This window comes from Bos mutus, chromosome 22, assembly GCF_027580195.1.
Source record: "Bos mutus isolate GX-2022 chromosome 22, NWIPB_WYAK_1.1, whole genome shotgun sequence".
Lineage (NCBI taxonomy): Eukaryota > Metazoa > Chordata > Mammalia > Artiodactyla > Bovidae > Bos > Bos mutus.
In genome coordinates this window covers 70,077,940-70,104,514 of record NC_091638.1, presented here as the reverse complement: position 1 = coordinate 70,104,514, position 26,575 = coordinate 70,077,940, and the positions used below count along the sequence as shown (strand labels likewise).

Here is a 26,575-nt window from a genome sequence, read left to right as displayed (position 1 = left end):
AACACCTACTTTCAGTACTTTTTACAGAAAAATAAAAAAACATTTCACTTTCGAGTCTGACAAATGACATGTTCTGAAACAGACTGCAAACCATGCAGCAGGTTTATTTTATTTTATTTACAGATGTGGAGCTCAAAGTCCAATGCCACTTTGGGGCACTGCTGACAAAAAGAATTTTCACAGAGTAGACCTTTAAACAGTTTTGTCAATTACTGGAAGCATCTCAGCAAAGTATTTCTCTGTGACGTTAAAGAAAACAGTTACCAACCTGATCCCCAAACAAGCTGGGGAACTGGCTTCCATGCCCTTGCTGTGGAGGTGACCCAGGACCCACTGAGCTAACATTGAGATCAGGATCAATACACACTTAGTGTGTGACATAGTGAAAGTTTTCCTCTCTTTGAACTCCTCTAAATAGTCATTTTGCTTCCTCTTGGGGATCACTGCTCAGCCTCGATGGCCTTTCAGGACCTCCTGGATCAAGTTGGAGGCCTGGGGCGATTCCAGATCCTTCAGATGCTTTTGCTTTGTATCTCCAGCCTCATCACCTACCCTCATATTCTATTGGAGAACTTCACTGCAGCTGTCCCTGGTCATCAATGTTGGGTCCACATTCTCAACAATAATACTGACTCTGCTAATGCCACTGGGACCCTCAGCCCTGATGCCCTCCTGAGAATCTCCATCCCACTGGACTCAAACCTGAGGCCAGAGAAGTGTCGTCGCTTCAGCCGCCCCCAGTGGCAGCTCCTTAACCTTAACAGGACCTTCCCCAACATAACTGACCTGGACACAGAGTCCTGTGTGGACGGCTGGGTATATGACCAAAGCATCTTCACCTCCACTATCGTGACTGAGGTAAGAGGCCTCATTTATGTCTTGTGAGTATATGGTCTGAGTCTTTAAGGGTAACTGAGTAACAAATAAGTTTCTAGCCTTTTTAGTCACTATTAGGTGCTCATTCTTCAATCTTTCAGCAAATATTAATTACTTCTTTATTGAATGCCAAACACCTATATATTTAATAAATTTAATGAACTCAAAAACAGATGTGACCTTGCTATTATATGGCTTTTATTGTTAGAAAGACCAAAGGTTAAGAAAGTAATTTATGTGATGTGTTTAAAAGATCGTTAATGTTCAGCCTTGCTCGTAAATTAGAAATATCAGAGATATTGATGGAAACCTCCAAGCACTGTATCCTAAAGCAGCCATATAAGAAGACCTGTGATGAAATTCTGGCATCAGGAAACTTTTTAAGGCCCTCAAATATTGCACACTATGGCCAAGATTGAGGACCACTTAATATGGAACAAAACAAGGCATTGTTAAATCTAACAGCTTTAGAGAAGGCTTCCTAAAAGAAGTTATATTTAAGCTGAGACTTGAATAGTAAAAATCAGCTAATGTAAAAAAGGAAGCTGGAGAGGGAAAAGGGGATAAAATAAACAACCATGTGAATTGTTTAAACTGCTTCAATCAGGTTTCCACTGAGAGGTTATAAATCGTGGAGCTCTCCTTTGCTGCTTTCTTTCTCTTCCAGTGGGACCTGGTATGTGAATCTCAGTCACTAAAATCAATGGCCAAATTCTTATTCATGGCTGGAATGCTGGTGGGAAGCATCGTATATGGCCATTTATCAGACAGGTGAGTGTCTCTGAATCACAGCTCTCTTTACTCAGGTATTTTCAAGAACTCATAAGTATTCTTCCATTAAGAAACATTTATTGCAAATTACACTGTCCTGGGGCTTTCTTAGTCCCCAGGGATCTAGAAACACAAACAAATGGAGAATTGCTATCAGTGTGGTAATTGCTACTTTATCAGCTGTGAGCATTGCGTATGGGATACAGAAACAACATCTCCATCAGACATGGGAGCAGTTTTAGGATGAGGTTTGGAGCAGAGGTGCCACATCATAGCTTATAAAGATTAAGAAAATAGGTGCCTATGGGAACAGAGAGGAACATGTTTCACGTCATGAGATTCAACCTGTGTTCAGTCCCTCCTAACGTCTCTTATCTGCATGCTTGTGGATTTTTAGAGTATGGTTATCATGTCCTTATTTCTCAAATATGCTGGTAGACATTCCTATGAAACCTGTGTTATACATAGCAATGTATCTTGGTGGTGTATAAAAAAATATTTCAGTGGCCTTGATTTTTATTTTTCTAAAACACCACAGTAAACATAAAAATTTCAACCTTGTAGGGGAATTAATCTAATGACAACTTCTATCACAACTTGTGGTCTTAGAAATGGAAGTATCCTGTGCCTGACAGTACACTTCTGAATTAGACAACCCAACCAATTCCACCAACCACCCAAGTCTGTCTTCTCTAAAGGGTATGGGGAATTAAGGTGCTCCTTACCATCTACTAGCATAATGTCATCTATTATCTCAGCTGAAAATAATGAATTCTGAGTGTATGATCTTTTTTTTTTTTTAAAGGTAAGATACCTTATTTTAAAAGGTACCTTATAAAAGTGTTCAGAGTCACAGTGTTCATTTCTAACAGTTCTGTAACACATATGAAAGTGAAAGTGAAAGTCGCTCAGTTATGTCTGACTCTTTGCGGCCCCATGGACTGTGTAATCCATGGAATTCTCCAGGCCAGAATACTGGAGAATTCTCCAGGCCAGAATACTTTCCCTTCTCCAGGGGATCTTCCCAACCCAGGGATTGAACCCAGGTCTCCCACATGGCGGGCAGATTCATTACCAGCTGAGCCACAAGGGAAGTCTGGATATGAAGCCCTATTCCATTGATCCATTCAGTAATACAGAACTGTTAGATTATACATAGTGTATAAAAGTGTTCAGAGTCGGAGTGTTCATTTCTAACAGCTCAATTACACAGAACTGTTTACCTTGCAGAAATAAAAATTAAACAATATATCTATGCTGACTGATTTTTGAAAAAGTTTCAAGCCCATTTAATGGGTAAAATAGGCCCTGTTTAACAAACAGAGCAGTGCCAATTAGACATACAGCAAAAGATACAAGTAAACCTAAAACCAAGCAAATATTAACACAAAATGGATTCGCAACTTTAATAAAAGAGCTAAAACCATAAAACTCTTAGAAGAAAACAGGGGTAAATTTTCTTGACTTTGGCAATGGATTCTTAGATATAACATTAAAAGTGTGAGTAACAAAAGAAGATATAAATAGGTGGGCTTTCATCAAAATGAAAAACTTCAGCACATCAAAGGGTATTATCCATAAAGTGAAAAGATAATGTGTCTAATGGGAGAAAATATTTGTAAATCATATATAAAGAATAAAGATAGGTGAATAGACCAATGGAATAGGGTTTAATATCCAGACTATATAAAAACTGGATAAGACTATATATCTTACAACTCAACAACAAAAAGACAAAGAACTCAATTTTTAAATGAGCAAAAGTCTTGAATATACATTTCTTTTATAAAGTTATATATATAGGGCATAAGCATATAAAAAGATGCTCAACATGATGTCATTTTAAAACTATAAGTCAAAACACAATAAAATGCCACTTCACATGTACTAGGATTGCTATAATCCAAAAAAATGGAAAATAGCACGCTTTCACAAGGATGTAGAAAAACTGGAATCTTGTACATTGTTGATGGGGAGGTGAATTGGTACCACCACTATGACAAATACTTTTGGCGTCTTCAAAAAATTAAATTTAGAGAAACCACATGACCTAACAATTTCATTGCTAAGTATAAAATCAGAAGAGTTGAAAACAAGGACTCAAATAGCTTATAAAACACTGTCATTGCAACATTATTCACAATAGCCAAAAGGTGAAAACTACACATATCCATCAACAGATAAATGGGTAAAATGTGATATGTACAGCCATAAAAAGAAATAAAGTTCTGTATATCATCCTAAAACTTGTAGGACCATGAAAACATGTAAACTAAAATGACAGACAAAATATAACAAATGCTTATGATCCCACTTACCTAAAATATATAGACTAGGAAAATTCATGAAGAAAAATGCAGCTTAGAGATACCAGAAGCTGGGAAGAAAAAGGAATGAGGAGTTATTACTTAATGGGTACAAAGTTTCTACTGAGGATTTTGAAAAGTTTTGGCAGTAGAGAGTGATGATGGTTGCCTAACATCATGAATGTAATACCAGTGAGTGACCTATGTAATCAAAAGTGGTTAAAATAGCCAATCATATTTTATGTATTATACTACAACTAAAAAGAAATATGAGGCTTCCCTAGTGGCTCAGATGGTAAAGAACCACCTGCAGTGTGGGAGACCTGGGTTCAATCCCTGGGTTGGGAAGATCCCTTAGAGAAGGGCATGGCAACCTACTCCAGTATTCTTGCCTACAGAATCCCCGTGGACAGAGGAATCTGGAGGGCTACAGTCCATGGGATCGCAAAGAGTCAGACATGACTGAGTGACTTAGCACACACAGCACAAAAAGAAGTATAACGAAAAGAATGAGAAGACAAACCACAAACTGGGAAAATATACTTGCAAAAGACACCTGAAAAAGAATAGTTAACCAAAATACACAAAGAACTCTTTGAAATTTATTTATCTGTTTTTAATTGGAGGATAGTTGCTTTACAACAGTGTGTTGATTTCTGCCGTATATCAACATGATCAGCCATAGCCATATGTAAACAAAGAACTCTTAAAAAAAGAAAAATGAACGTTCTAATTAAAATATGACCCACCTCCCAGAATATTGGAAATAAAAGCAAAAATAAACAAATGGGACCTAATTAAAATTAAAAGCTTCTGCACAACAAAAGAAACTATAAGCAAGGTGAAAAGACAGCCTTCAGAATGGGAGAAAATAATAGCAAATGAAGCAACTGACAAACAACTAATCTCAAAAATATACAAGCAACTCCTGCAGTTCAATTCCAGACAAATAAATGACCCAATCAAAAAAGAGGCCAAAGAACTAAATAGACATTTCTCCAAAGAAGACATACAGATAGCTAACAAACACATGAAAAGATGCTCAACATCACTCACTATCAGAGAAATGCAAATCAAAATCACAATGAGGTACCATTTCACACCAGTCAGAATGGCTGCAATCCAAAAGTCTACAAGCAATAAATGCTGGAGAGGGTGTGGAGAAAAGGGAACCCTCTTACACTGTTGGTGGGAATGCAAACTAGTACAGCCACTATGGAGAACAGTGTGGAGATTCCTTAAAAAACTGGAAATAGAACTGCCTTATGACTCAGCAATCCCACTGCTGGGCATACACACCAAGGAAGCCAGAATTGAAAGAGACACGTGTACCCCAATGTTCATTGCAGCACTGTTTATAATAGCCAGGACCTGGAAGCAACCTAGATGTCCATCAGCAGATGAATGGATAAGAAAGTGGTGGTACATATACACAATGGAGTATTACTCAGCCATGAAAAAGAATACATTTGAATCAGTTCTAATGAGGTGGGTGAAACTGTAGCCTATTATACAGAGTGAAGTAAGCCAGAAAGAAAAACACCAATACAGTATACTAACACATATATATGGAATTTAGAAAGACGGTAATGATAACCCTGTATGCGAGACAGCAAAAGAGACACAGATATATAGAACAGTCTTCTGGACTCTGTGGGAGAGGGAAAGGGTGGGATGATTTGGGAGAATGGCATTGAAACATGTATAATATCATATAAGAAATGAATCGCCAGTCCGGGTTTGATGCAGGATACAGGATGCTTGGGGCTGGTGCACTAGGATGACCCAGAGGGATGGTACGGGGAAGGAGGAGGGAGGCGGATTCAGGATGGGGAACATGTGTACACCCGTGGTGGATTCATGTTGATGTATGGAAAACCAATACAATATTGTAAAGTAATTAGCCTCCAATTAAAATAAATGAATTTAAATTAAAAAAATATAGTCAGAAAATTTGAACGACATCTCCACAGAAGTTGTACAGATGGCAAATAAACATATGAAAAGATGCTCCACAGCATATATCTTTAGGGAAATACAAACTAAAACAATGATATACTACTACATACCTATTATACAGATAGATAGATAGATAGATACACATCAAATGCAAAGATGTAGAGCAGCAGGCACTCTCTCTTATTCATTGCTGATGGGAATGTAAAATAATATAGCCACTTTTGAAAACATGTTGACAGTTTCTTACAAAATTGAGCACATTCTTGCCAAATAATCTAGGAATCATACTCCTTGGTAATTACCAAGGAGCTGAAAAGTTATGTCCACACAAAACCTACCCTGGGATGTTCATAGCAGCCTTATTCATATCTCCTAAGCCAAAACTTAGAAGATGAAAGCATGGATAAATGCATTTATTTTAGCAAATTGTGGTACATCAAGCCATAGGATCTTATTCAGTGCTAAAAGGAAATGAACTATCAAGCCATGAAAAGATATGGAAGAACTTTAGATATATACTGCAAAGTGAAAGAACCTAATCTGGAAAGTCTATATACTGTATGATTCCAACTACATAACATTCTGGAAAAGATAAAACTATGGAAACAGCAAAATGATAAGTGGTAGATAGGAGGAAAATAGGGCTTCCCTGGTGGCTCAAATGGTAAAGAGTGCGCCTGCAATGTGGGAGACCTGAGCTCGATCCCTGGGTTGGGAAGAGCCACTGGAGGAAGGCATGGCAACCCACTCCATTATTCTTGCCTGGAGAATCCCCATGAACAGAGGAGCCTGGCAGGCTACAGTCAGACACGACTGAGCAACCAAGCACACAGCACACACAGGAGGAAAATAAAAGAATAGGCAGAACACAGAGGTATTTTAGGGCAGTGAAACTACTCTTTATGACACTGTAACAGTGGGCACATGTCATTACATTTGTCAAAACCCATAGAATGTACAATAGCAAGAGTGCATCTTAATGTATTCCTAATGAACCTTGGAAAATAATGACATATCATTGTAGGTTCATAAGTTGCATCAAATGTGTCTATTGGTGCAAACAGGTAGGGACACTGCATGAGTAGGGGCAGGGTATATTGAGAAATCTCTGTATTTTCCTTTCATTGTTGCAGTCAACCTAAAACTCCTAAAAAATTAAGTTCTTTAAAAAACACCAAATTAGGAGCACCTAAATACGTAAAGCAAATATTAACAGACATAAAGGGAGAAATTGACATGACACAATAGTAATAGGGGACTTCGGCACCTTGATTATACCAATGGAGAGATCATCCAGACAGAAAATCAGTAGCAGCATTAAATGGCACATTAAACCAGATGGTCTTAATATATATACACATATGTATATATATATACATATGTATATATAGATTAGCTCATCAAAAAACAGAATACACATTCTTTTCAAGTACACATGTAACATTATCCAGGATAAGTCATATGAGAGGTCACAAAACCAGTAATAGTAAATTTTAAAAAACTGAAATCCTATCAGGCATCTTTTGTGACCACAATACTATGAGACTGGAAATCCACTATAAGAAAAAAAAACTGCCAAAAACACAAGGATATGGAGGTTAAACAAAGGCCACTAAATAACTAATGGTTCACTGAGTAAATCAAAGAAGAAATTAAAAAAAAATACCTAGAGACAAGTGAAACTGAAAACACAGCAATCCAAAATCTATGGAAATCAGCAAAAGCAGTACCAAGAGGAAATTTATACAAGTCTACCTCAGAAAACAAGAAAAATCTCAAATAATAACCAAACCTTACACCTCAAGAACTAAAAAGAAGAACAAACAAAACCCAGAGTTAGCAGAAGGAAAAAAATAATAAATATCAGAGCAAAAAAATCAATAATACATTAAAAGGATCATACACCATGGTCAAATGGAATTTATCCCAGGGTAGGGATGCAACAGTGGTTCAGTATCTGCAAATCAATCAGTGTAATAAAACACATTAACAAACTGAAGAATAAAAATCATATTATCATCTTGATAGATGCAGAAAAACCTTGAAAAAATCCAACATTTATTTATGATAAAAGCTCTCAACAAAGAAGTTACATGTCTCAACACACTAAAGGCCATATGTGACAAGCCCACAGTTAACTAACATCATACTCAATGGTGGAAAATTGATAGCATTTCCAGTAATATCAGGATCAAGACAAGGACACCCTCCCTCACCTCTTTTATTCACTTTTATTTACATAGTACTGGAAGTCCTAGCCACAACAATCAAATTAAAAAAAAAAAAAAAAAAGAAAAGGAATCCAAATTGTAAAGGAAGAAGTAAAACTGTCACTGTTTTTAAATAATATGACACCATAAACAGAAAATCCTAAAGATGCTACCAAAAAGCTACTAGAACCCATCAATGAATTTGGCAAAGTTGCAGGATATAAGGAGAAGGCAATGGCATCCCTCTCCAGTACTCTTGCCTGGAAAATCCCATGGACGGAGGAGCCTGGTAAGCTGCAGTCCATGGGGTCGCGAAGAGTTGGACACGACTGAGTGACTTCACTTTCACTTTTCACTTTCATGCATTGGAGAAGGAAATGGCAAACCCACTCCAATGTTCTTGCTTGGAGAATCCCAGGGACGGGGGAGCCTGGTGGGCTGCCATCTATGGGGTCGCACAGAGTCGGAAATAACTGAAGCGACTTAGCAGCAGCAGCAGGATATAAAATTAATTTACAGAAATCTGTTATATTTCTGTATACTAACAATCAGAAAGAAAAATTAAGAAAACAATCCCATTTACAGTTGCATCAAAAAGAATAAAAATCCTAAGAATAAGTCCAAATGAAGGGGTACAATATCTGTACTTGGAAAACTATTAGTCATTGATGAAAGAAATGGAAAACAACCACAAAAGAGGAAAGATAAACTGTCCTCAAGGATTAGAGAATAAAAATTGCTAAAATGAACATACTGCCCAAGGTGATGCCCAAAATCAATGCACTCCCTATCAAATTACCAAAGTTATTTCTCACAGAACTAGAATAAATAATTCTAAAACTTATATGGAAGCATGAAAGACCCCCCAACAGCCAAAGCAATCCTGAGAAAGAAGAGCAAAGCTGGAGTGTCATGCTTTCTGATTTCAAACTACACTACACGTGTACACCCATGGTGGACAATGTTGATGCATGACAAAACCAATACAATATTGTAAAGTAAAAAATAATAATAATAATAAATAAATAAATAAAACAAACTACACTACAAAGGTACAGTAATCAAAGTTTTATACGAGCTCAAAACCAGACACACAGATCAATAGGACCCAATAGAAAGCCCAGAAACAAACTCATCACATGTCTATGGGCAATTAAAGAATATACAATGGAAATAGATGGCCCTCCTCAGGAACCAGTATTGAGAAAACATGTCTGACTCTTTGCAAACCCTTGGACTGTAGCTCTCCAGGCCTCTGTCCATGGAATTTTCCAGGTAATAATACTGGAATGGGTTACCATTTCCTGCTCCAGGAGATCTTCCCAACCCAGGAATCAAACCCACATCTCTTGCAGCTCCTGCATTGGCAGGCAGATTCTTTACCACTGTGCCACCTGGGAAGCCCTAAAATGGAATATTGCTCAGCCATGAAAAAGAATGATATCTTTCCATTTGTGACAACATGGATGAAGAAACAATTCAGACAAAGACAAATGCCAACTTCACTAATATGTAGAATATAAAAAGAAAACGATGAACAAAACAGAAACAGTTATGGATAAAGAGAACAATCAGGTGGTTCTAGAGGGACAGGGATGTGGGGGGGAAAATGATGAGGGAGACTAAGAGGTTTAAACTTCCAGGTGTGCAATAAATGAGCCAAGGATATGAAATGTACAGTGTGGGGAGTACAGTCATTAACTATGTAATATCTTTGTATGGAGACAAGCTTGTCTTACCATGGTGATCATTTTGATATGTATAGAAATACTGAATCACTATGTTGTGTAATAGGAACTGACCTAGTATTGTAGGTCAGTTAGGCTCCAAAAGCAAACAAACTCACAGAAAGCTTTATTACCAGAGGCAGACATGAGAAGAGGGGAAATTGGATGAAAGCAGTCAAAAGGTAGAAACTTTCAGTTATAAGTACTAGGGATGCAATGTATAACATGATGAATATAATTAACATGGCTGCATGTTATATATGAAAGCTGTTAAGACAATAAATCCTGAGTTCTCATCACACAGAAAAAAAAATTTTCCCTTTCTTTAAATTTGCATCTATAGGGGATGATGAATGTTCACTAAATTTATTGTGATAATCATTTCATGACATGAGGCAAATCATTATCCTGTATACCTTAAACTTGTCCAGTGCTGTATTTCAATTATATCTCAACAAAATTTCATTGCAGCACTGTTTACAAAGCTAGGACATGGAAGCAACCTAGATGTCCATCGGCAGACGAATGGATAAGGAAGTTATGGTACATATACTCAATGGAATATTGCTCAGCTATAAAAAAGAACACATTTGAGTCAGTTCTATTGAGGTGGATGAAACTGGAGCCTATTATTCAGAGTGAAGTAAGCCAGAAAGAGAAACACCAATACAGTATATTAACACATATATATGGAATTTAAAAAGATGGTAATGACGACCCTATATACAAGACTGCAAAAGAGACACAGATATAAAGAACAGACTTTTGGACTCTGTGGGAGAAGACAAAGGTGGGATAATTTGAGAGAATAGCATTGAAACATGTATATTACCATATGTAAAATAGATGACCAGTGTGTTTGATGCATGAAGCAGGGCACTCAAAGCTGGTGCTCTGGGGCAACCCAGAGAGATGGGGTGGGGAGGGAGGTGGGAGGGGGTCAGGATGGTGAGACACATGTACATCCATGGCTGATTCATGTCAATGTATGGCAAAAACCACCACAATATTGTAAAGTAATTAGCCTCCAATTAAAATAAATACATTTAATTTAAAAAAAAACAAGGTAGGAGGAAGAAAAACAGAAAATTTTAAAAAAGAAAATAATAAGAAGAAAATTAGAAAACATCCCCTAAGTTTCAAAGTGTGTATTCTTTTTTTTTTTTTTTTTTTTCATTTCTACTATACTGTTGTTACTACTACTGTATCTAACCTGTTTCCATTTCTCAGGTTTGGGAGGAGGTTAATTTTCAGATGCTGTTTGCTCCAGCTTGCCATTACTGACACCAGTGCAGCCTTTGCTCCCACCTACCTCATTTACTGCTCGCTACGCTTCTTGGCTGGGTTTTCTACCATGAGCATCCTGACAAATTGTACTGTTCTTAGTAAGTCAAAACTTTGGGTCTTTGACATTTTCCAAGCCTTCAATTTGACTTTTGAATTCTAACTTTGTCTGAAGTCAAGATCCTGCTTGTGTTTTCTTTCAGTTGTAGAATGGACAGTGCCCCGATTCCAAGTCATGGGAATGACCCTGTCGATCTGTGCCGCTTGCTTGGGCCAGATCATCCTGGGAGGACTCGCTTTTGCCATTCGAGACTGGCACACCCTTCAGCTGGTGTTTTCTGTACCATTATTTGTCTTATTTCTTTCCTCAAGGTATAAAATTTCTTTCTTTATCTGAGAAGACCCTAGATGCAAGGCACATGGAGTTAGGATGCAAGAATTCTGATTGGTCTTAGTCAATATTTGAACACATGCTTAACTAATCTGTGCCCTGTGTACAATTAAAGAAGTAGAACAGTTAGTGTTACAAGATAATATCAAGGACATTCAGGTAAATGTGAATTTTAGATAAAACACGAAATTTTTATATAGTAACCCCCAATACTGAATGGAGCCTGAGTGATTACCTGGTGGCTCAGATGGTGAATAATCTGCCTGCAATGCAAGAGACCCGGGTTTGATCCCTAGAACAGGAATATCCCCTGGAGAAGGGAATGGCTACCCACTCCAATATTTTTGCCTGGAGAATTTCATGGACAAAGGAGCCTGGAGGGCTACAGTCCAAAGGTCGCAAAGAGTTGGGCACAACTAAAATCTAACACTTTCAATACTTTTCTGTATTTTTATTTACTAACCTGATAAAAATACAGTGTCTCATTAAATTAAAATTTCAAATAAACAGCAAATACTTTTTAGTGTATGCACAAAATATGGCATGGGACATAGTGGTACTCAAGGTTTACTCGTATTCACTAGTAATCTAAATTCAAATTTAACTAAACACAATATTTTATTTGCTAAAACTGATACTGTCCCTCTGAATCATAGGAAGGGAACACTATGACTCCAAGTCTATACTCTGGCAGTAAACGTTTCTGCATGCAGAGGTCATCTTCAGCGTTTCCTAGTTATGGTGAAAGTGAAAGTCGCTCAGTCATGTCTGACTCTTGGCGACTCCATGGACTATACAGTCCATGGAATTCTCCAGGCCAGAATACTGGAGTGGATAGTCTTTCCCTTCTCCAGGGGATCTTCCCAACCCAGGGATCGAACACAGGTCTCCCAAATTGCAGGTGGATTCTTTACCAGCTGAACCTCAAGGGAAGCCCAAGAATCCTGGAATGGGTAGTCTATCCAGAGGGTCTTCTCAACCCAGGAATCAAACCGGGCTGTCCTGCATTGCAGGTGGGTTCTTTATCAACTGAACTATCAGGGAAGCCCCTAGTTATGGTATGAGAGAATATACATTATATTTTCTGGTGTAACAAAACAAGAGGTAGGCATTAGATGGAAGGGGAGAGGTATTTCAGGAAAAAAAAGGTATGTGAAAAAATGAGGAAATGAGAGTTGGTTGTACCTCTGTTCTCTTCTTTGATCAGGTGGCTGGCAGAGTCTGCTCGGTGGCTGATTATCACCAACAGACCTGAGGAGGGCTTAAAGGAACTTAAGAAAGCTGCACACAGGAATGGAAAGAAGAATGCTGGAGACGCCCTAACCATGGAGGTGAACAGGAGAGGGGATTGGGATGACGTGACCTGACATACACCCTAGTCGGTGTCCAAGTGAATAAAGGGTGGGAACACAGGTGTGGTTGGGGTCTACTTAGCTCATTGTCCTCGTCTTCAATAGCTGCCCACATTGTTTGAGTGAATATTAAGAGAGAGCATGATGCTGCTGAAGGGACTGAACACAGATATTTCACTCAACAGAGGCAGAAAGCACTTAGTATGTATGATTGTAAAGACTGTGTATTGATCACCCTTTGTGTTAGAGAAAGTAAAAAACAAACAAACAAAAAAACACAACCTAATCCATTTCTTTCCAATTAACATTCCAATGGCTTTTTTTGTCAAGATGGTAAGTCAAGAAGAAGGGCAGCTTAGTGACCATGCAGAAAAGAGCACGTGAAAGTGAAAAACAGTCGTGTCCAACTCTTTGCGACCCCACGGACTGTACAGTCCCTGGAATTCTTCAGGCCAGAGTTCTGGAGTGGATAGTCTTGCCTTTCTCCAGGGGATCTTCCCAACCCAGGGACTGAAGCCAGGTCTTCCACATTGCAGGCAGATTCTTTACCAGCTGAGCAACCGGGGAAGCCCAAGAATACTGGAGTTGGTAGTCTATCCCTTTTCCAGCGGGATCTTCCCAACCCAGGAATTGAACCAGGGTCTCCTGCAGCAGGTGGATTCTTTATCAACTGAGTTATAAGGGAAGGCCATTATTAACTTTTTTTTGTTTGCAATGATAAGAGAATGGAAAGAATGCTAATAGAGACAAGGAGAAATCATCTGCCCTTGTTAATAGGAAAAAGAGAAGGTTAGGGGCTAGACAGTCAAACAAGAACAATAAAACATTTCTGCAAGTTCACTCACTGGCACATCTGATCAGTTTTTTGAAATCACTTTATTGAGGTTTTAACATACAAAGAACTGTACCTATTTAATGTACAACTTGATGGATTTGCAAGTTAGTATACATCTGAATATCATCACCACAGTTTATACAATAAACATATCCATTATCTCCTAAAACTTTCTCCATCCTTCTTTATTTATTATTTTTTGTGATAACACAATGTAAGACCTCCCACCACAGCAAATTTTGAGTGCACAGTACAGTATTATAACCCTAGACATAATGCTATAGATTCCTTTAGGATTGATTTATCTTGCTCAACTTAAACTTTGTACTCTATGATAAATATTGTCCCATTTCTCACATCCCCCAGCACCTGGCAAGCACTATTCAGAAACTCTCTGCTTCTTTGAGTTTGACTATTTTAGATTCCTTGTATAAGTGGTATCTGGTAGTATTTGTTCTTTTGCACATGGCTTATTTTTTGTAGCATAATATCCTCTAGGTTAATCACACTGTGGCAAATGGCAAAATTTCTTTACTTTTATTGCTGAATAATATACCATTTTGCATATATATAGATGGCACTTTCCTTTTCTATTCATCCATGAATGGACATTTGTTTCCATATCTTAACTATTGGGAATAATGATCCAATGAACATATGAGGGCAGATATCTCTTCAAGATCCTGATTTCAATTCCTCTGAATGTATATCCAGAAGAAGGATTACAGGATAACATGCTAGTTTTGGTCTCAATTTTTTGAGGAACCTCCCTACTGTTTCCATAGTGGCCACAGCATTTCACATTCCCAGCAACAGTGTACAAGGGTACCCTGTTCTCCACATCTTCACCAATACTTATTACTTTTTTTATAATAACCATTCTAACTGGTGTGCAGTGGTAACTCGTAATTTTGATTTGCCTTTCCTTAACAATTAGTGATGTCAAGCACTTTTTAATGTACCTGTTGGCCATTTGTATGTGGTCTTTGCAGAAAGGTCTGTTCAGTTTGTATGCCCATTTTTTGTTGTCACTCAGTTGCGAAGTCATGTCCAGCTCTTTTCGAGCCCATTGACTGCAGCAGGCCAGGCTCCCCTGTCCTTCACTATCTCCTGGAGTTTGCTCAAACTCATGCCCATTGAGTTGGTGATGCCATCCAACCATCTCATCCTCTGCCGTACCCTTGTCCTCCTGCTTTCAATCTTTTCCAGCATCAGGGTCTTTTCCAATGAGTCGGCTCTTCACATCAGGTGGCCAACGTATTGGAGCTTCAGCATCAGTCCTTCCAATGAAAATTTAGGGTTGATTTCCTTTAGGTTTGGCTAGTTTGATCTCCTTACTGTCCAAGGAACTCATCAAGAGTCATCTCCAGCATCTTTTTTATTTTATTTTTTAACTTTACAATATTGTATTGGTTTTACCATATATCCAGCATCTTCTAAAGCATTAGTTATTCATTGTTCAGCCTTCTTTATAATGCAACTCTCACATCCATACATGACTACTGGAAAAACCATAGCTTTGACTAGACAGAACTTTAATTGAATTATTTGGGTTTTTCACTACTGAGTTGTAGGAGTTTCCTATATATTCTGGATATTAACCCTCTATAAGACACATGGCTTGCAAATATTTGCTTCCAGTCTGCAGTTGCTTTTTAATTTGTCAATTATTTCCTAGCTGTGTAAAGGCTTTTCAGTTTGATATAGTACCATTTGTCTATTTTTGCTTATTATCTGTGCTTGTGGTGTCAGAACCAAAAAATCATTGCCAAGACCAATATCAACAAGCTTCTCTCCTATATTTTCTTTAGCAATTTTATACTTTAGGTTTTTATTCTTTAATCTATTTAAGTTGATTTTTTATTTTCTTAACTTACTTTATTTTAATTGGAGGATAATTTCTTTACAATATTGTTGTGGCTTTTGCCGTACATTGACATGAATCACCCACAGGTGCATAGTGTAAGGTAAATTTCCAATTTCATTTTTTGCATGTAGATATCCAATTTTAATAAACACCATTTATTAAAGACAATCTTGTCCCCATTGTGAATTCTTGGCACAACTGTCAGAAATCAATTGTCTGTATATGCATGAGTCTATTGCTGGGCTCTCTATTCTGTTCTACTGGTCTATATGTCTTTATGCCAGTATCATGCTCTTGATACCTGTGGCTTTGTTATATATTTTGAAACAAGAATATGTGATGCTTCCAGCTTTGTTTCTGTTCAAAAATGCTTTGACTGTCAGGGGGGTCTTCTGTATTTACATATGAATTTTAGGGTGTTTTTTTTTCTATTTCTGTAGAGAATGTCAATGGGATTTTGACAGGGATTTATTGAATCTGCATATTGCTTTGTGTTGTATGGACATCTTAACAATACTAATTTGTTTAATCCATGAGCATGGATGTCTTTTAAGTTTCTTGTATCTGCCTTAATTTCTTTCTTCAATGTTTTCAATATGCCAGTCTTTCACCTCCTTGGTCAAGTTTATCCCTAAATGCTTTATTGTTTTTGATGATATTGCAAATAGGACTGTCTTCCTAATGTTATTTTTAGATAGCTTGTGGCTGGTGTATAGAAATACAACTGATTTTATATGTTAAACTTTTATCCTGCAAATTAACTGAGTTCACTTTTAACAACTTTTTGGATATGTGTTTAGGTTTTTCTACAAATAAGATCATGTTGTCTAAAAAAAAGATCATTTTACTTCTTTCTTTCTGATTTGGATGCCTTATTTTTTTCTTATCTAATTGTTCTGGCCAGAACTTCCAATTCTATGTTGAACTGAAGTGCAATCCTTGTCTAGTTCCAGATCTTAGAGGAAATTTTTTCAGCTTTTCATTATAGAGTATGATGTTAGCTGTGGGCTTTTCATACATGGCCTTTAATGGAAGTTCCTTCAGTATTTAATTTGTTGAGAATTTTTGCCATGGAAGTGTGTTGAATTTTGTCAAATGCATTTTCAGCATTTATTGTGAGAATCGTATGATCTTTAGCCTTCATTCTGCTACTTTGGTGTATCACATTTATTTGCTTGTACTGAACCATCCTTGCATCCCAGGAATAAAGCCCACTGGGTAATAGTGTATGATCTTTTTAATATGCTGTTAAATTTGGTTTGCTAACATCTTGTTGCTTATTTTTTTGACCATATTCTTCAGGAATGTTGGCCTGTATTTTTTTTTTTCTTTTCTTTCCTTATGGTTTCTTTATCTTACTTTGCTGTTAGGATCATAGTGGCCTGACAAAATTAATTTAGAAGGATTTCTATCTTCTATTTTTTGGAAGAGTTTGAGAAGATTCATATTAATTCTTTAAATGTTTGGTAGAATTCATCTGTAATGCTATATAATATTAAGCTTTTATTTCTGGAATTTTTAATTACTGCCTCATGCTGTTTATTAGTTATGCATCTATTGAGGCTTTCTAGTTCTTCTCAGTTCAGTCTTTGTAGGTTATATGTCATATATTTGTGTTAGATTGACCCTTTTGCCATTATAAATTACCTTCTTGGTCTCTTGTGACAGTTTTTGATTAAAGTCTATTTTATCTATACAAGGTGACTATCCCTGCTCTATTTTGGTTATCATTTTCATGGAATGTCTTTTTTCATCCATTCATTTAAAGTCTATGCTTTTCTTAAACTTTAGAAATGGAAAAACCTTCTAAATTCATTTTGTCAGGCCAATATGATCCTGACACCAAAATGATACAAAGATACCATAAGAAAAGAAAAGAAAAAAATATAGGCCAACATTCCTGAAGAGTATAGCTGAAAAATCATCAACAAGATGTTAGAAAACCAAATTCAACAATTAAAAAGATCATACACCATTACCCAGTTGATGTTTTTGAACTGTGGTGTTGGAAAAGACTCTTGAGAGTCCCTTGGACTGCAAGGAGATCAAACCAGTCAATCCTAAAGGAAATTAATCCTGAATACGCATTGGAAGGACTGATGCTGAAGCTGAAACTCCACTACTTCAGCCATATGATGCAAAAAGCAGACTTGTTAGAAAAGACTCTGATGCTGGGAAAGATTGAAGGCAGGAGGAGAAGGGGACGACAGAGGATGAAATGGTTGGACGGCATCACTGACTCAATGGACATGAGTTTGAACAAGCTCTGGGAAATGGTGAAGGACAGGGAAACCTTGAGTGCTGCAGTCCACGGAGTCACAAAGAGTAGGATACAACTGAGTGACTGAAAAACAGGAAATGTAAAGCGATTCTCTTACAGATAGCAGAGAACTTACAGTGGGGGTCAAGCCAGGGTGTGCTGGAAAATGTTTAACACTTTAGTTACAGGAAGAAAAAAAAGCCATAGGTCTCAGATTTGTGGTGCTGATCAATTTCTGTGATGTGAATGTTACCACCATAGTCAGTTTCAAGCCACCAACAGGATGGTAACTGCTTAACAAACTATCTAAAAATTTAACAAAGGGCTTTTATGAATTTTCACACTGATTCCAGGACACAACTGGGCAAGGGTTCAAACAGGGGCTGTTTCATGCATTTTAACCCAGGATAGTGTTATGAGTGGTATGAATATTTAGAAGAGGCCGGAGATTGAATTGCCAACATCTGCTGGATCATTGAAAAACCAAGAGAGTTCCAGGAAAAGATCTATTTCTGCTTTATTGACTGCCAAAACCTTTGACTGTGTGGACCACAACAAACTGTTGAAAATCCTGAAAGAGATGGGAATACCAAACCACCTTACCTGCCCTTTGAGAAATCTGTATGCAGGTAAAGGAGCAACAGTTAGAACCAGACATGGAACAACGGACTGGTTCCAAATTGGGAAGGGAGTACATCAAGGCTGTATATTGTCACCCTGCTTATTTAACTTATATGCAGAGTACATCATGTGAAATGCCGGTCTGGATGAAGCACAAGCTGGGATCAAGATGGCCGGGAGAAATATCAATGACTCAGATATGCAGATGACACCACCCTTATGGCACAAAGTGAAGAACTAAAGAACCTCTTGATGGAAGTGAAAGAGGAGAGTGAAAAATTTGGCTTAAAGCTCAACATTCAGAAAACTAAGATCATGGCATTTGGTCCCATCATTTCATGGCAAATAAGTGGAAAAAATGGAAGCAGTGACAGACTATTTTCTTGGGCTCCAAAATCACTGCAGATGGTGACTATAGCCATGAAATTAAAAGACACTTGCTCCTTGGAAGAAAAGCTATGACCAAGCTAGACAGCATATTAAAAAGCAGAGACATCACTTTGCCAACAAAGGTCCATCCAGTCAAAGTTACAGTTTTTCCAGCAGTCATGTATGGATGTGAAAGTTGGACTATAAAGGGAGCTGAGTGCCAAAGAATTGATGCTTTTGAACCGGGTGTTGGATAAGACTCTTGAGAGTCCCTTGGACTGCAAGGAGATCCAACCAGTCCATCCTAAAGGAAATCAGTCCTGAATATTCATTGGAAGGACTGGTGCTGAAACTGAAACTCCAATATTTTGGCCGCCTGATGCAAAGAACTGACCCATTGGAAAAGACCCTGATCCTGGGAAAGATTAAAAGCAGGAGGAGAAAAGGCTGACAGAGGATGAGATGGTTGGATGGCATCATCAACTTAATGGACATGAGTTTGAGCAAGCTTCAGGAGTTGGTAATGGACAGGGAAGCCTGACCTGCTGCAGTCCATGGGGTTGCAAAGAGTCAGACACGACTGAGTAACTGAACTGAACTAAACTTACATTATCATCCAAGACGCAATCCTGACTCCTTTCTTCTAAAAGCCTAAGTCCAATATTTTCACTACTCAGGTTATAACTGAAAGGATCTTATTGCATTTGTAGGTACTCAGTTAAGGTGGGCTTTCACTTCTCTGAATTCCTCATGAAATTATTCCAATGGACTTTATGGTATTTTTTCATTTGTAGAGGTGGGATAAGAATTAAGTCTATATTGTTTGAATAACTAATAAATAGGTATCTGAGATAAATTGGATACAATTCCATATACACATTTATAGCCTCATGTATGGCCCTGGAAATCCTTGTGAGAGAAATGCTATTATTTTTCTCCACCTACTCTTCTCCTACTCTGATTCCTCTACTTGTTCTTTTTGTTGTTGTAGTTGTTTGGTCACTAAGTCACGTCCAATTCTTTGTAACTCCATGGACTGTGGCACTCCAGGCTTCTCTGTCCTCCACTATCTCCTGGAGTTTCGCAAATTCATGTTCATTGAGCTGTTGATGTGAATTGAGTTTTATAAATATTTAATCACATTTCTCAAGGTATATACCTAGCATATTGCAGGACTATTAAGTAACTCCATATTATAACCAGTTCTGAATATAAATCATTCTACTCCAAGATCTCTCCTGATTTCATCCTCAGATTTAACTCTAGGCATCTCATTCATGGAGGCACAACGTGCCAGGAACTCCCCAAAAAGTGACTGAACAAAGAACCAAAACAAAGAATCTCAGGAAATGTTCTTTTCCCTGAGATAAACAGTTTTTCTGCAAGGGACAGCCAGCTGATAGCCAAGCTTAGTTTCCAGGTCTTTCATGCCCATCTGGCACAAATGGAGCTTTGGACCATTATCCAAGTAAGCCTGATTTGATTCCCTTTCTTATCTGCATATCTGACATATAATCCCTTTCCAATGCCCTGCAGCCCTCTCAAATCCTGTGTTTAAATATTTTTGGTGCTACATAATTTCCTTCAGTCCCTTTTAACTCAGTAATTCTCTATTCATATCACTTTTACACCCATCGTTACATTTTCAATGACTACATTTTGCAGTAGACAGAAAAGGAAGTCGTCTATCTTGTCCTCTGTTGGGGGCCTCACAATGCCGACCACTGTATGACAACTGAACAGTTTGTTGTTGTTAAAGGTCCTGAGATCTGCCATGCAGGAGGAGCTGGAGGCAGCACAGATCAAATCTTCTGTGTTTGACTTGTTCCGCACACCCAACCTGCGTAAAAGGATCTGTCTCCTGTCCTTTGTAAGGTGGGCTTCACACAGTGCATGAGAGATGTTAAAATAGTGGCGACATGAATCTATTCCTTATCAAAAGAGCAACATGGTGGGAACAGATCTGAGATAAAACAGAGAGAAAGCCATAATGATAACTACTGTGTTGAATAGTCAAAGGGTTATGAAAAGACTGACCCAGAGCTAGGTATACAACATAGAGTTCTGTTTAGCGTATCACCCTACCAAGTTCATCACTGGAAACAGAGGCTAAGAACTTCAGACATTCTCATGATACAATGTTGGCTTTAACTCTCTTCACTTGTTTGTTTTCATTTTAATTAAGGTAAAATTACAAACCATAAAATGAAGAAGAATATATAGCCTGATGAATATTTCCATATGTAAATATGCAACCATCACCCAGATAAAGATACAGAAAAACTCTAAAGCCCTGGAAGGTTCCATCATGTGTCTTCCACAAAAATACTCCAAATCCTCCTCCAAAACATAACAATGATTAGGAGCTCCAAATATATAACTATCTTATAGTTTTAAAATCATCACTGTGTAAGGAAATATTTCCTAAAACCTATCATGTTTTTATACTTTAAAACCAACTGCTGGCTGCTTGGTTAATAGTTTGGATCATCATTTGTAAGACAAACCTTATGGTAAATGTTGTTCATCTTTGTTCACCACAGATTTGCAAACTTCATGTCATTTTTTGGTCTGATTCTCCACCTCCAGTATATGGGGAGCAATGTTTTCCTGTTCCAAGTTCTTTTTGGTGCAGTCAACCTCCCAGCCAATTGTGTTGCTTTTTGGGCGCTGAATCACCTGGGCCGTCAAGTAAGCCAGACACTCTTCCTGTTTCTTCTTGGAATCTCCATTCTGGCCATCACATTTGTGCCTCAAGGTGAGAAAAGAGCACAGGTTGAAATAAGAAAATGTCTTACCCCGGGTATTTGAAGACAGAATCTGAAGCCAGTAGGAAGTGAAGGCTAGGTTCTAAGGATTCTCCAAAACCAGTCTGAGGATTTAGGATAGATTCTGCCATTAAGTGGCTGCAAAATAGTTCAGACAGTTCAGACAACTAGTTGTCTTCATCATATCTGATATGTATTTGGTAATTGGTACCTGGGACAGCAATTGATCACTTACCCTTTGGCCAATCAAATTGTATCTCATATGAGGACACAATACTGCCACTTCCTCTGTCTGGTCTCTTTCCTGTTACAACAGTGTCAGTGACACTTTACTACCTGACTCTATGTATCCACTCATGTGTCCGGAATTAGGTCACCATAACTTCAACCTGGTTCCAGGTTGTCATCTTGACTCCAAGGTATTTTTAATCCCTTCCCTTCAAGCATAGTAGATGTGTAGAATAGGGGAAAATGCATTAAGCTGTTAAGAGCCTCTCTTAAAATCCATGTTACTAAATTAAATGACCGTATGCAATGAATAGGGGAAGCCAGATGGTCACCATGGTTCAGGTAACTCCCAGTGCAGTGGCATTTATACAGGATCCCATCTTGAATATCAGCTTCAATGCAAATGTGCTGCCTTTCAACAGAGCCCACTCCAAAGTTGTAACACTTTCATGATTTTTTTTTTTAAATGGGATAGAAAACTGACTGTCTGAAACATCTTTCCAGAGGTTTCCAAAGTCTATTTTTTCCCTAAAACAGATCCTTATTCTTGAATCTTAAAATATTATTCTAGATCAGGCAATTTTCTAGCTTATCCATTAACATGAGCCCCATTCTTTTATGATTCTTTACTGCATTACTAGCCCTATGTCAATATTGTGTAAACACACAAGTTTTAAAGGATATTGATGAGTCTTAACATCTGTCAGTAATTGCTCATATGATAGTCCTATGTTATACATGAAAGACAGAGGAGACACTGGACAGAATAAATGAAAGCAAACCTTTTCTGGGATTTTGATTTTGTCACCTCCTCTATCTTTAGGAAACTTCTAAGATCTCTGATATGCAGATACAATTGATTCAAATACTCAGGTTTTAAAATTCTCATTAAGCTGTAATATACAGATAAGTCACATTTCTCAGCTATTAGTCTCTGCACATTTTCCATTACATGCATTTTCTCTACCATGTATTTAACACATGCAAATGTTTCCAACTGTGTCTTTTTCACTTATAATTTGGGGGATGTTGAGTAACACATGCAAATGTTTCCAACTGTGTCTTTTTCACTTATAATTTGGGGGATGTTGATTTCTTCAGCTCAGATTTCCTGAGTCTCACTGATCTTCTTCTCCAGAAATGCAGACCCTGCGTATGGCTGTGTCAGCTTTGGGAATAGCGGTTTCTTCTGTGACTCTCATGTGTTCTTTTGCCCATGGAAATGAACTAACCCCCACCGTTCTCAGGTACACAAGCTCATGGAAGCTCTAGCAGAGTCAAAACAGACCTTTCCCAGCTAATTAAGACTTACAGAAGGAAGAAAACTAATCTAAATCATTATCAAAAGCATTGATTATAGTAGTATTAATAATAAAAATTAGAGCCAAAATTTTAATCAAAATCTCAATTTTGTTAGGCATGTTAAGCCCTTTAATGTATCATCTCCCATAACCTGCTGAACCATTACGGTGCTGTGGGTAAGAGTATTTTTAAATGACAAAGACTTTTTAAAAAACACGTGCACTTGAAAAAATTTGTGAGCAAATAAGAGTATATTTTAAATGTAAAAATACATCATTAGTCTTCATGTGTCTAAATACTGCTCTGATGTCTCCCATGCCTGCAGGCATGCTAAGTTGCTTCAGTCATGCCTGACTCTTTGTGACCCTATGGACTGTAGTCCACTGGGCTGCTCTGTCTACAGGATTCTCCAAGGAAGAATACTGATGGGTTGCCATGTCCTTCTCCAGGGGATCTTCCCAACTCAGGGATTGAACCTGAGTCCCTTACACTGGCAGGTTCTTTACCTCTGACTCCACCTAGGAACCCCATGTGGTCTCCCATAATCAAAGCAAAATAATACATCTCATATTACATGTATGAATTTATACCAGATTATTTTTGTATTGTTGTTTTCACTCCAAGGGTAACAGCTTCAGGATTCTTGGGAATTGCTTCTAATATTGGGGCAGCCCTGGCTCCCCTCTTGATGATCTTAACAGTGTATTCCCCCCACCTGCCCTGGATCATCTATGGAGTCTGCTCCATCCTTGGTGGCCTTGTTGTCCCACTTCTACCTGAAACCAGGAATAAGCCTCTGCCTGACTCCATCCAGGAAGTGGAAAAGGAGTGAGTAAACCCCTGCTTGTCCCTTACAGTTGCTATGTGATACAGGTCTGTGTTAAGGAGGCCAAGGCACCATACAAGGTCATTGTCCCCAGGGGAAGGCTTACATCTAGATTTCTCTAGGTGGTCAGTGCCTTCACTTTAGCTACAGCCTCATCCCTCCTCACAGTGACCTCAGACTTCCCCAAGGCTCCCTGGACCACCCAGACCAGCACCAGTAGGCACCAGTAGGTTTAGTGATGAAGAAGTCAAAATTAGGTGCCCTAGTGTAACATAAACAACCCCTGAAGGTGTTTTACAAACATGCACAGACTTAAACATCAGATTCTCGCCCCTCAGGCCCTGGCAGCCCTCAGCCCAGTGAGGGCAGTAAGCTCTCTGAGATTACTGGTGTATGTAGGTCTGTGACCTGCCATGGTCACTGAAGCAGGTCCCCGAGGGAGACCAAGGAGAGGGCAGGAGCCCCTCCTCTCTCTAAGATGACAATATATCTTAGGAGAAGGAGTCACAGACCAATACAATCCATTTTCTCTAAAGAATTTAAGGCATAGGTGCCTTTTCCATGTTTTTTAATCTTGTTCTTTTGTTGTTTTCATTGTATTTGCTCTAGGAGAAAAGACTCAAGAAAAGCAAAGCCAGAAGGTACTTTCATGAAAGTGACACAATTTTAAGGAATTCCATTCCAGGCACTATCTGCTAATCAAAGAGCAAGATAAACAAGAAAAATTGGGGTCATTCACAAATACTGGTAAAATTTGGAAAACAAATAAATAAAAACATGCAATAGGAAAATGGACCTCATTTACAATTGCAGTTCTAAGTAACTACATACAAAATACCTATGACTGATCATAATATGAAGTTTGAGGAAAGTCATGATGCTTTTAAAGGAATCATAATAAAACATGTATGTTTCTGGATAGAGAGACAGAACAGCATTAAAACCCATTGATTCTGTTCCAATTAATGGCACAGTCATTGATGGAATAATTATTAGGGGAACAACTTGAAAAATAGTTACAAATTTATCTACAGGTTAATAATAGGCAAGATTCAAAAAATGAAGTTAATGGAGGGAAGGTGGTGCAAGTATTTGGGGCAGTACAGGCTGAAATGAAATGCAAATGCATTTACAACTCAAAAGACATCCAGAATAGGCTTGTGGCATGTAGAACACTTGAAATTTGGAAACTGGAACAGCATAAATCACTGATGGAAATAAATGATTATGTAATAAGTATCACTAACTAACTTTGGAAATAAATGACTAATAATTACCTCACTCCAGTACTCTTGCCTGGAAAATCCCATGGATGGAGGAGCCTGGTGGGCTGCAGTCCATGGGGTCGCGAAGAGTCAGACATGACTGAGCGCCTTCACTTTCACTTTTTACTTTCATGCATTGGAGAAGGAAATGGCAACCCACTCCAGTGTTCTTGCCTGGAGAATCCCAGGGACGGGGGAGCCTGGTGGGCTGTTGTCTATGTGGTCGCACAGGGTTGGACACGACTGAAGCGATGCAGCAGCAGCAGCAGCAATTTAAAAAAGTACTCCACATGTTTAAAATGATGAATGGAACAATTAAGTCACATTATTCAATAGAAAATGTGGGTACAATATCTCAGGATTAAGAAAATTTTCTGATTAGTAAAAACAAATACCAGCAGTTTAAATATAGGTATATTTGACTAAATACTCATTTAAAACCTCTATTGGACAAAACTCTAAAAACTTATGGGATAAATCTAGAAAAATATTAATATTCACCAAAATGATAAAGTACCTTTAGGATATTTTACTTTCTTTATCAGTTTCTGTATTCTAAGTTTTAAAAGGATAATGCAATATTTTAAAATATTGTACAGTCATCAAAAATAAACTGAAAAAAGACCAAATAACAATTTTCAAAATGATTACATATTAATATGTGGGATTCTAATAATCATGGAAAGAATATGTAATTCAATATTAGATGGTCAAAAGGCAAGAACATATACTTTTCAAAAGAAAAAAAACCCTATGAGTAATAAATTTATGAAAATGTACAAAACCACTGGAATTTAAAGACATACAAACTAAATAAAATACCAACTTTTATTTTCCAAAAGAATGTAAATGAAAATTTGTAAATTGATGGTTAAATTAGAAAATAACACGTGCCATGCATTTGTGTAAAACAGAATGGTGTCATTATAAGTAGCTTTAAAAATGTTTCATTGATTCAGCAATAATTTATTCAGCATGTAAGTCATTAAACAGTGTGCTAAGAACCTTGGATACACAGAGGAAATTTAAAAAAAATCAGATATTAGCAGATATTAATCTACATGTGATAGATATTAGTCCATGTGTACTGGTGTGGCATCTTATTTTTATTTTATATGATCAAAAAAGATTTATTTTAAAGTCCTCATTCCCTCCAGGCTGGTGAAAAATTGCAAATCAGTTACTTTGGGAAGTTATTTCCATAAGTTTTCCACACCAGAGCTATCTAGCTTCTAGGAGTATATACAATGGCAAGGTGATAATGTGGTTACAAGGAGGACTGCACTGGTTATCAGTCGTCTATTCAAAGAAATTACCAGGTTACTACTGGCCCAAGGGACACTGGGGTGCAGCAACTT

At 37.8% G+C, this 26,575-nt stretch overlaps 1 protein-coding gene across 1 annotated transcript; it reads left to right on the top strand.

Moving 5' to 3' along the window:
- The first annotated feature begins 456 nt into the window (after positions 1-456).
- LOC102280858 (organic anion transporter 7) lies at positions 457-24,622 on the top strand. Its single transcript, XM_005894369.2, has 10 exons — positions 457-858; positions 1,544-1,647; positions 11,080-11,234; positions 11,337-11,505; positions 12,732-12,855; positions 20,588-20,703; positions 21,372-21,586; positions 22,963-23,071; positions 23,751-23,954; positions 24,562-24,622. The coding sequence occupies exons 1-10, from the start codon at positions 457-459 to the stop codon at positions 24,620-24,622; spliced, it is 1,659 nt and encodes a 552-aa protein (XP_005894431.2).
- The last annotated feature ends 1,953 nt before the right edge of the window (positions 24,623-26,575 follow it).

Coding starts and splice junctions, on each gene's coding strand:
- LOC102280858 (XM_005894369.2), top strand. CDS start 457: ATGGCCTTTCAGGACCTCCTGGATCAAGTTGGAGGCCTGGGGCGATTC. Junction 20,704..21,371: donor TGTCTCCTGTCCTTTGTAAG/GTGGGCTTCACA, acceptor TGTTCACCACAG/ATTTGCAAACTTCATGTCAT. Junction 21,587..22,962: donor CATCACATTTGTGCCTCAAG/GTGAGAAAAGAG, acceptor CTTCTTCTCCAG/AAATGCAGACCCTGCGTATG.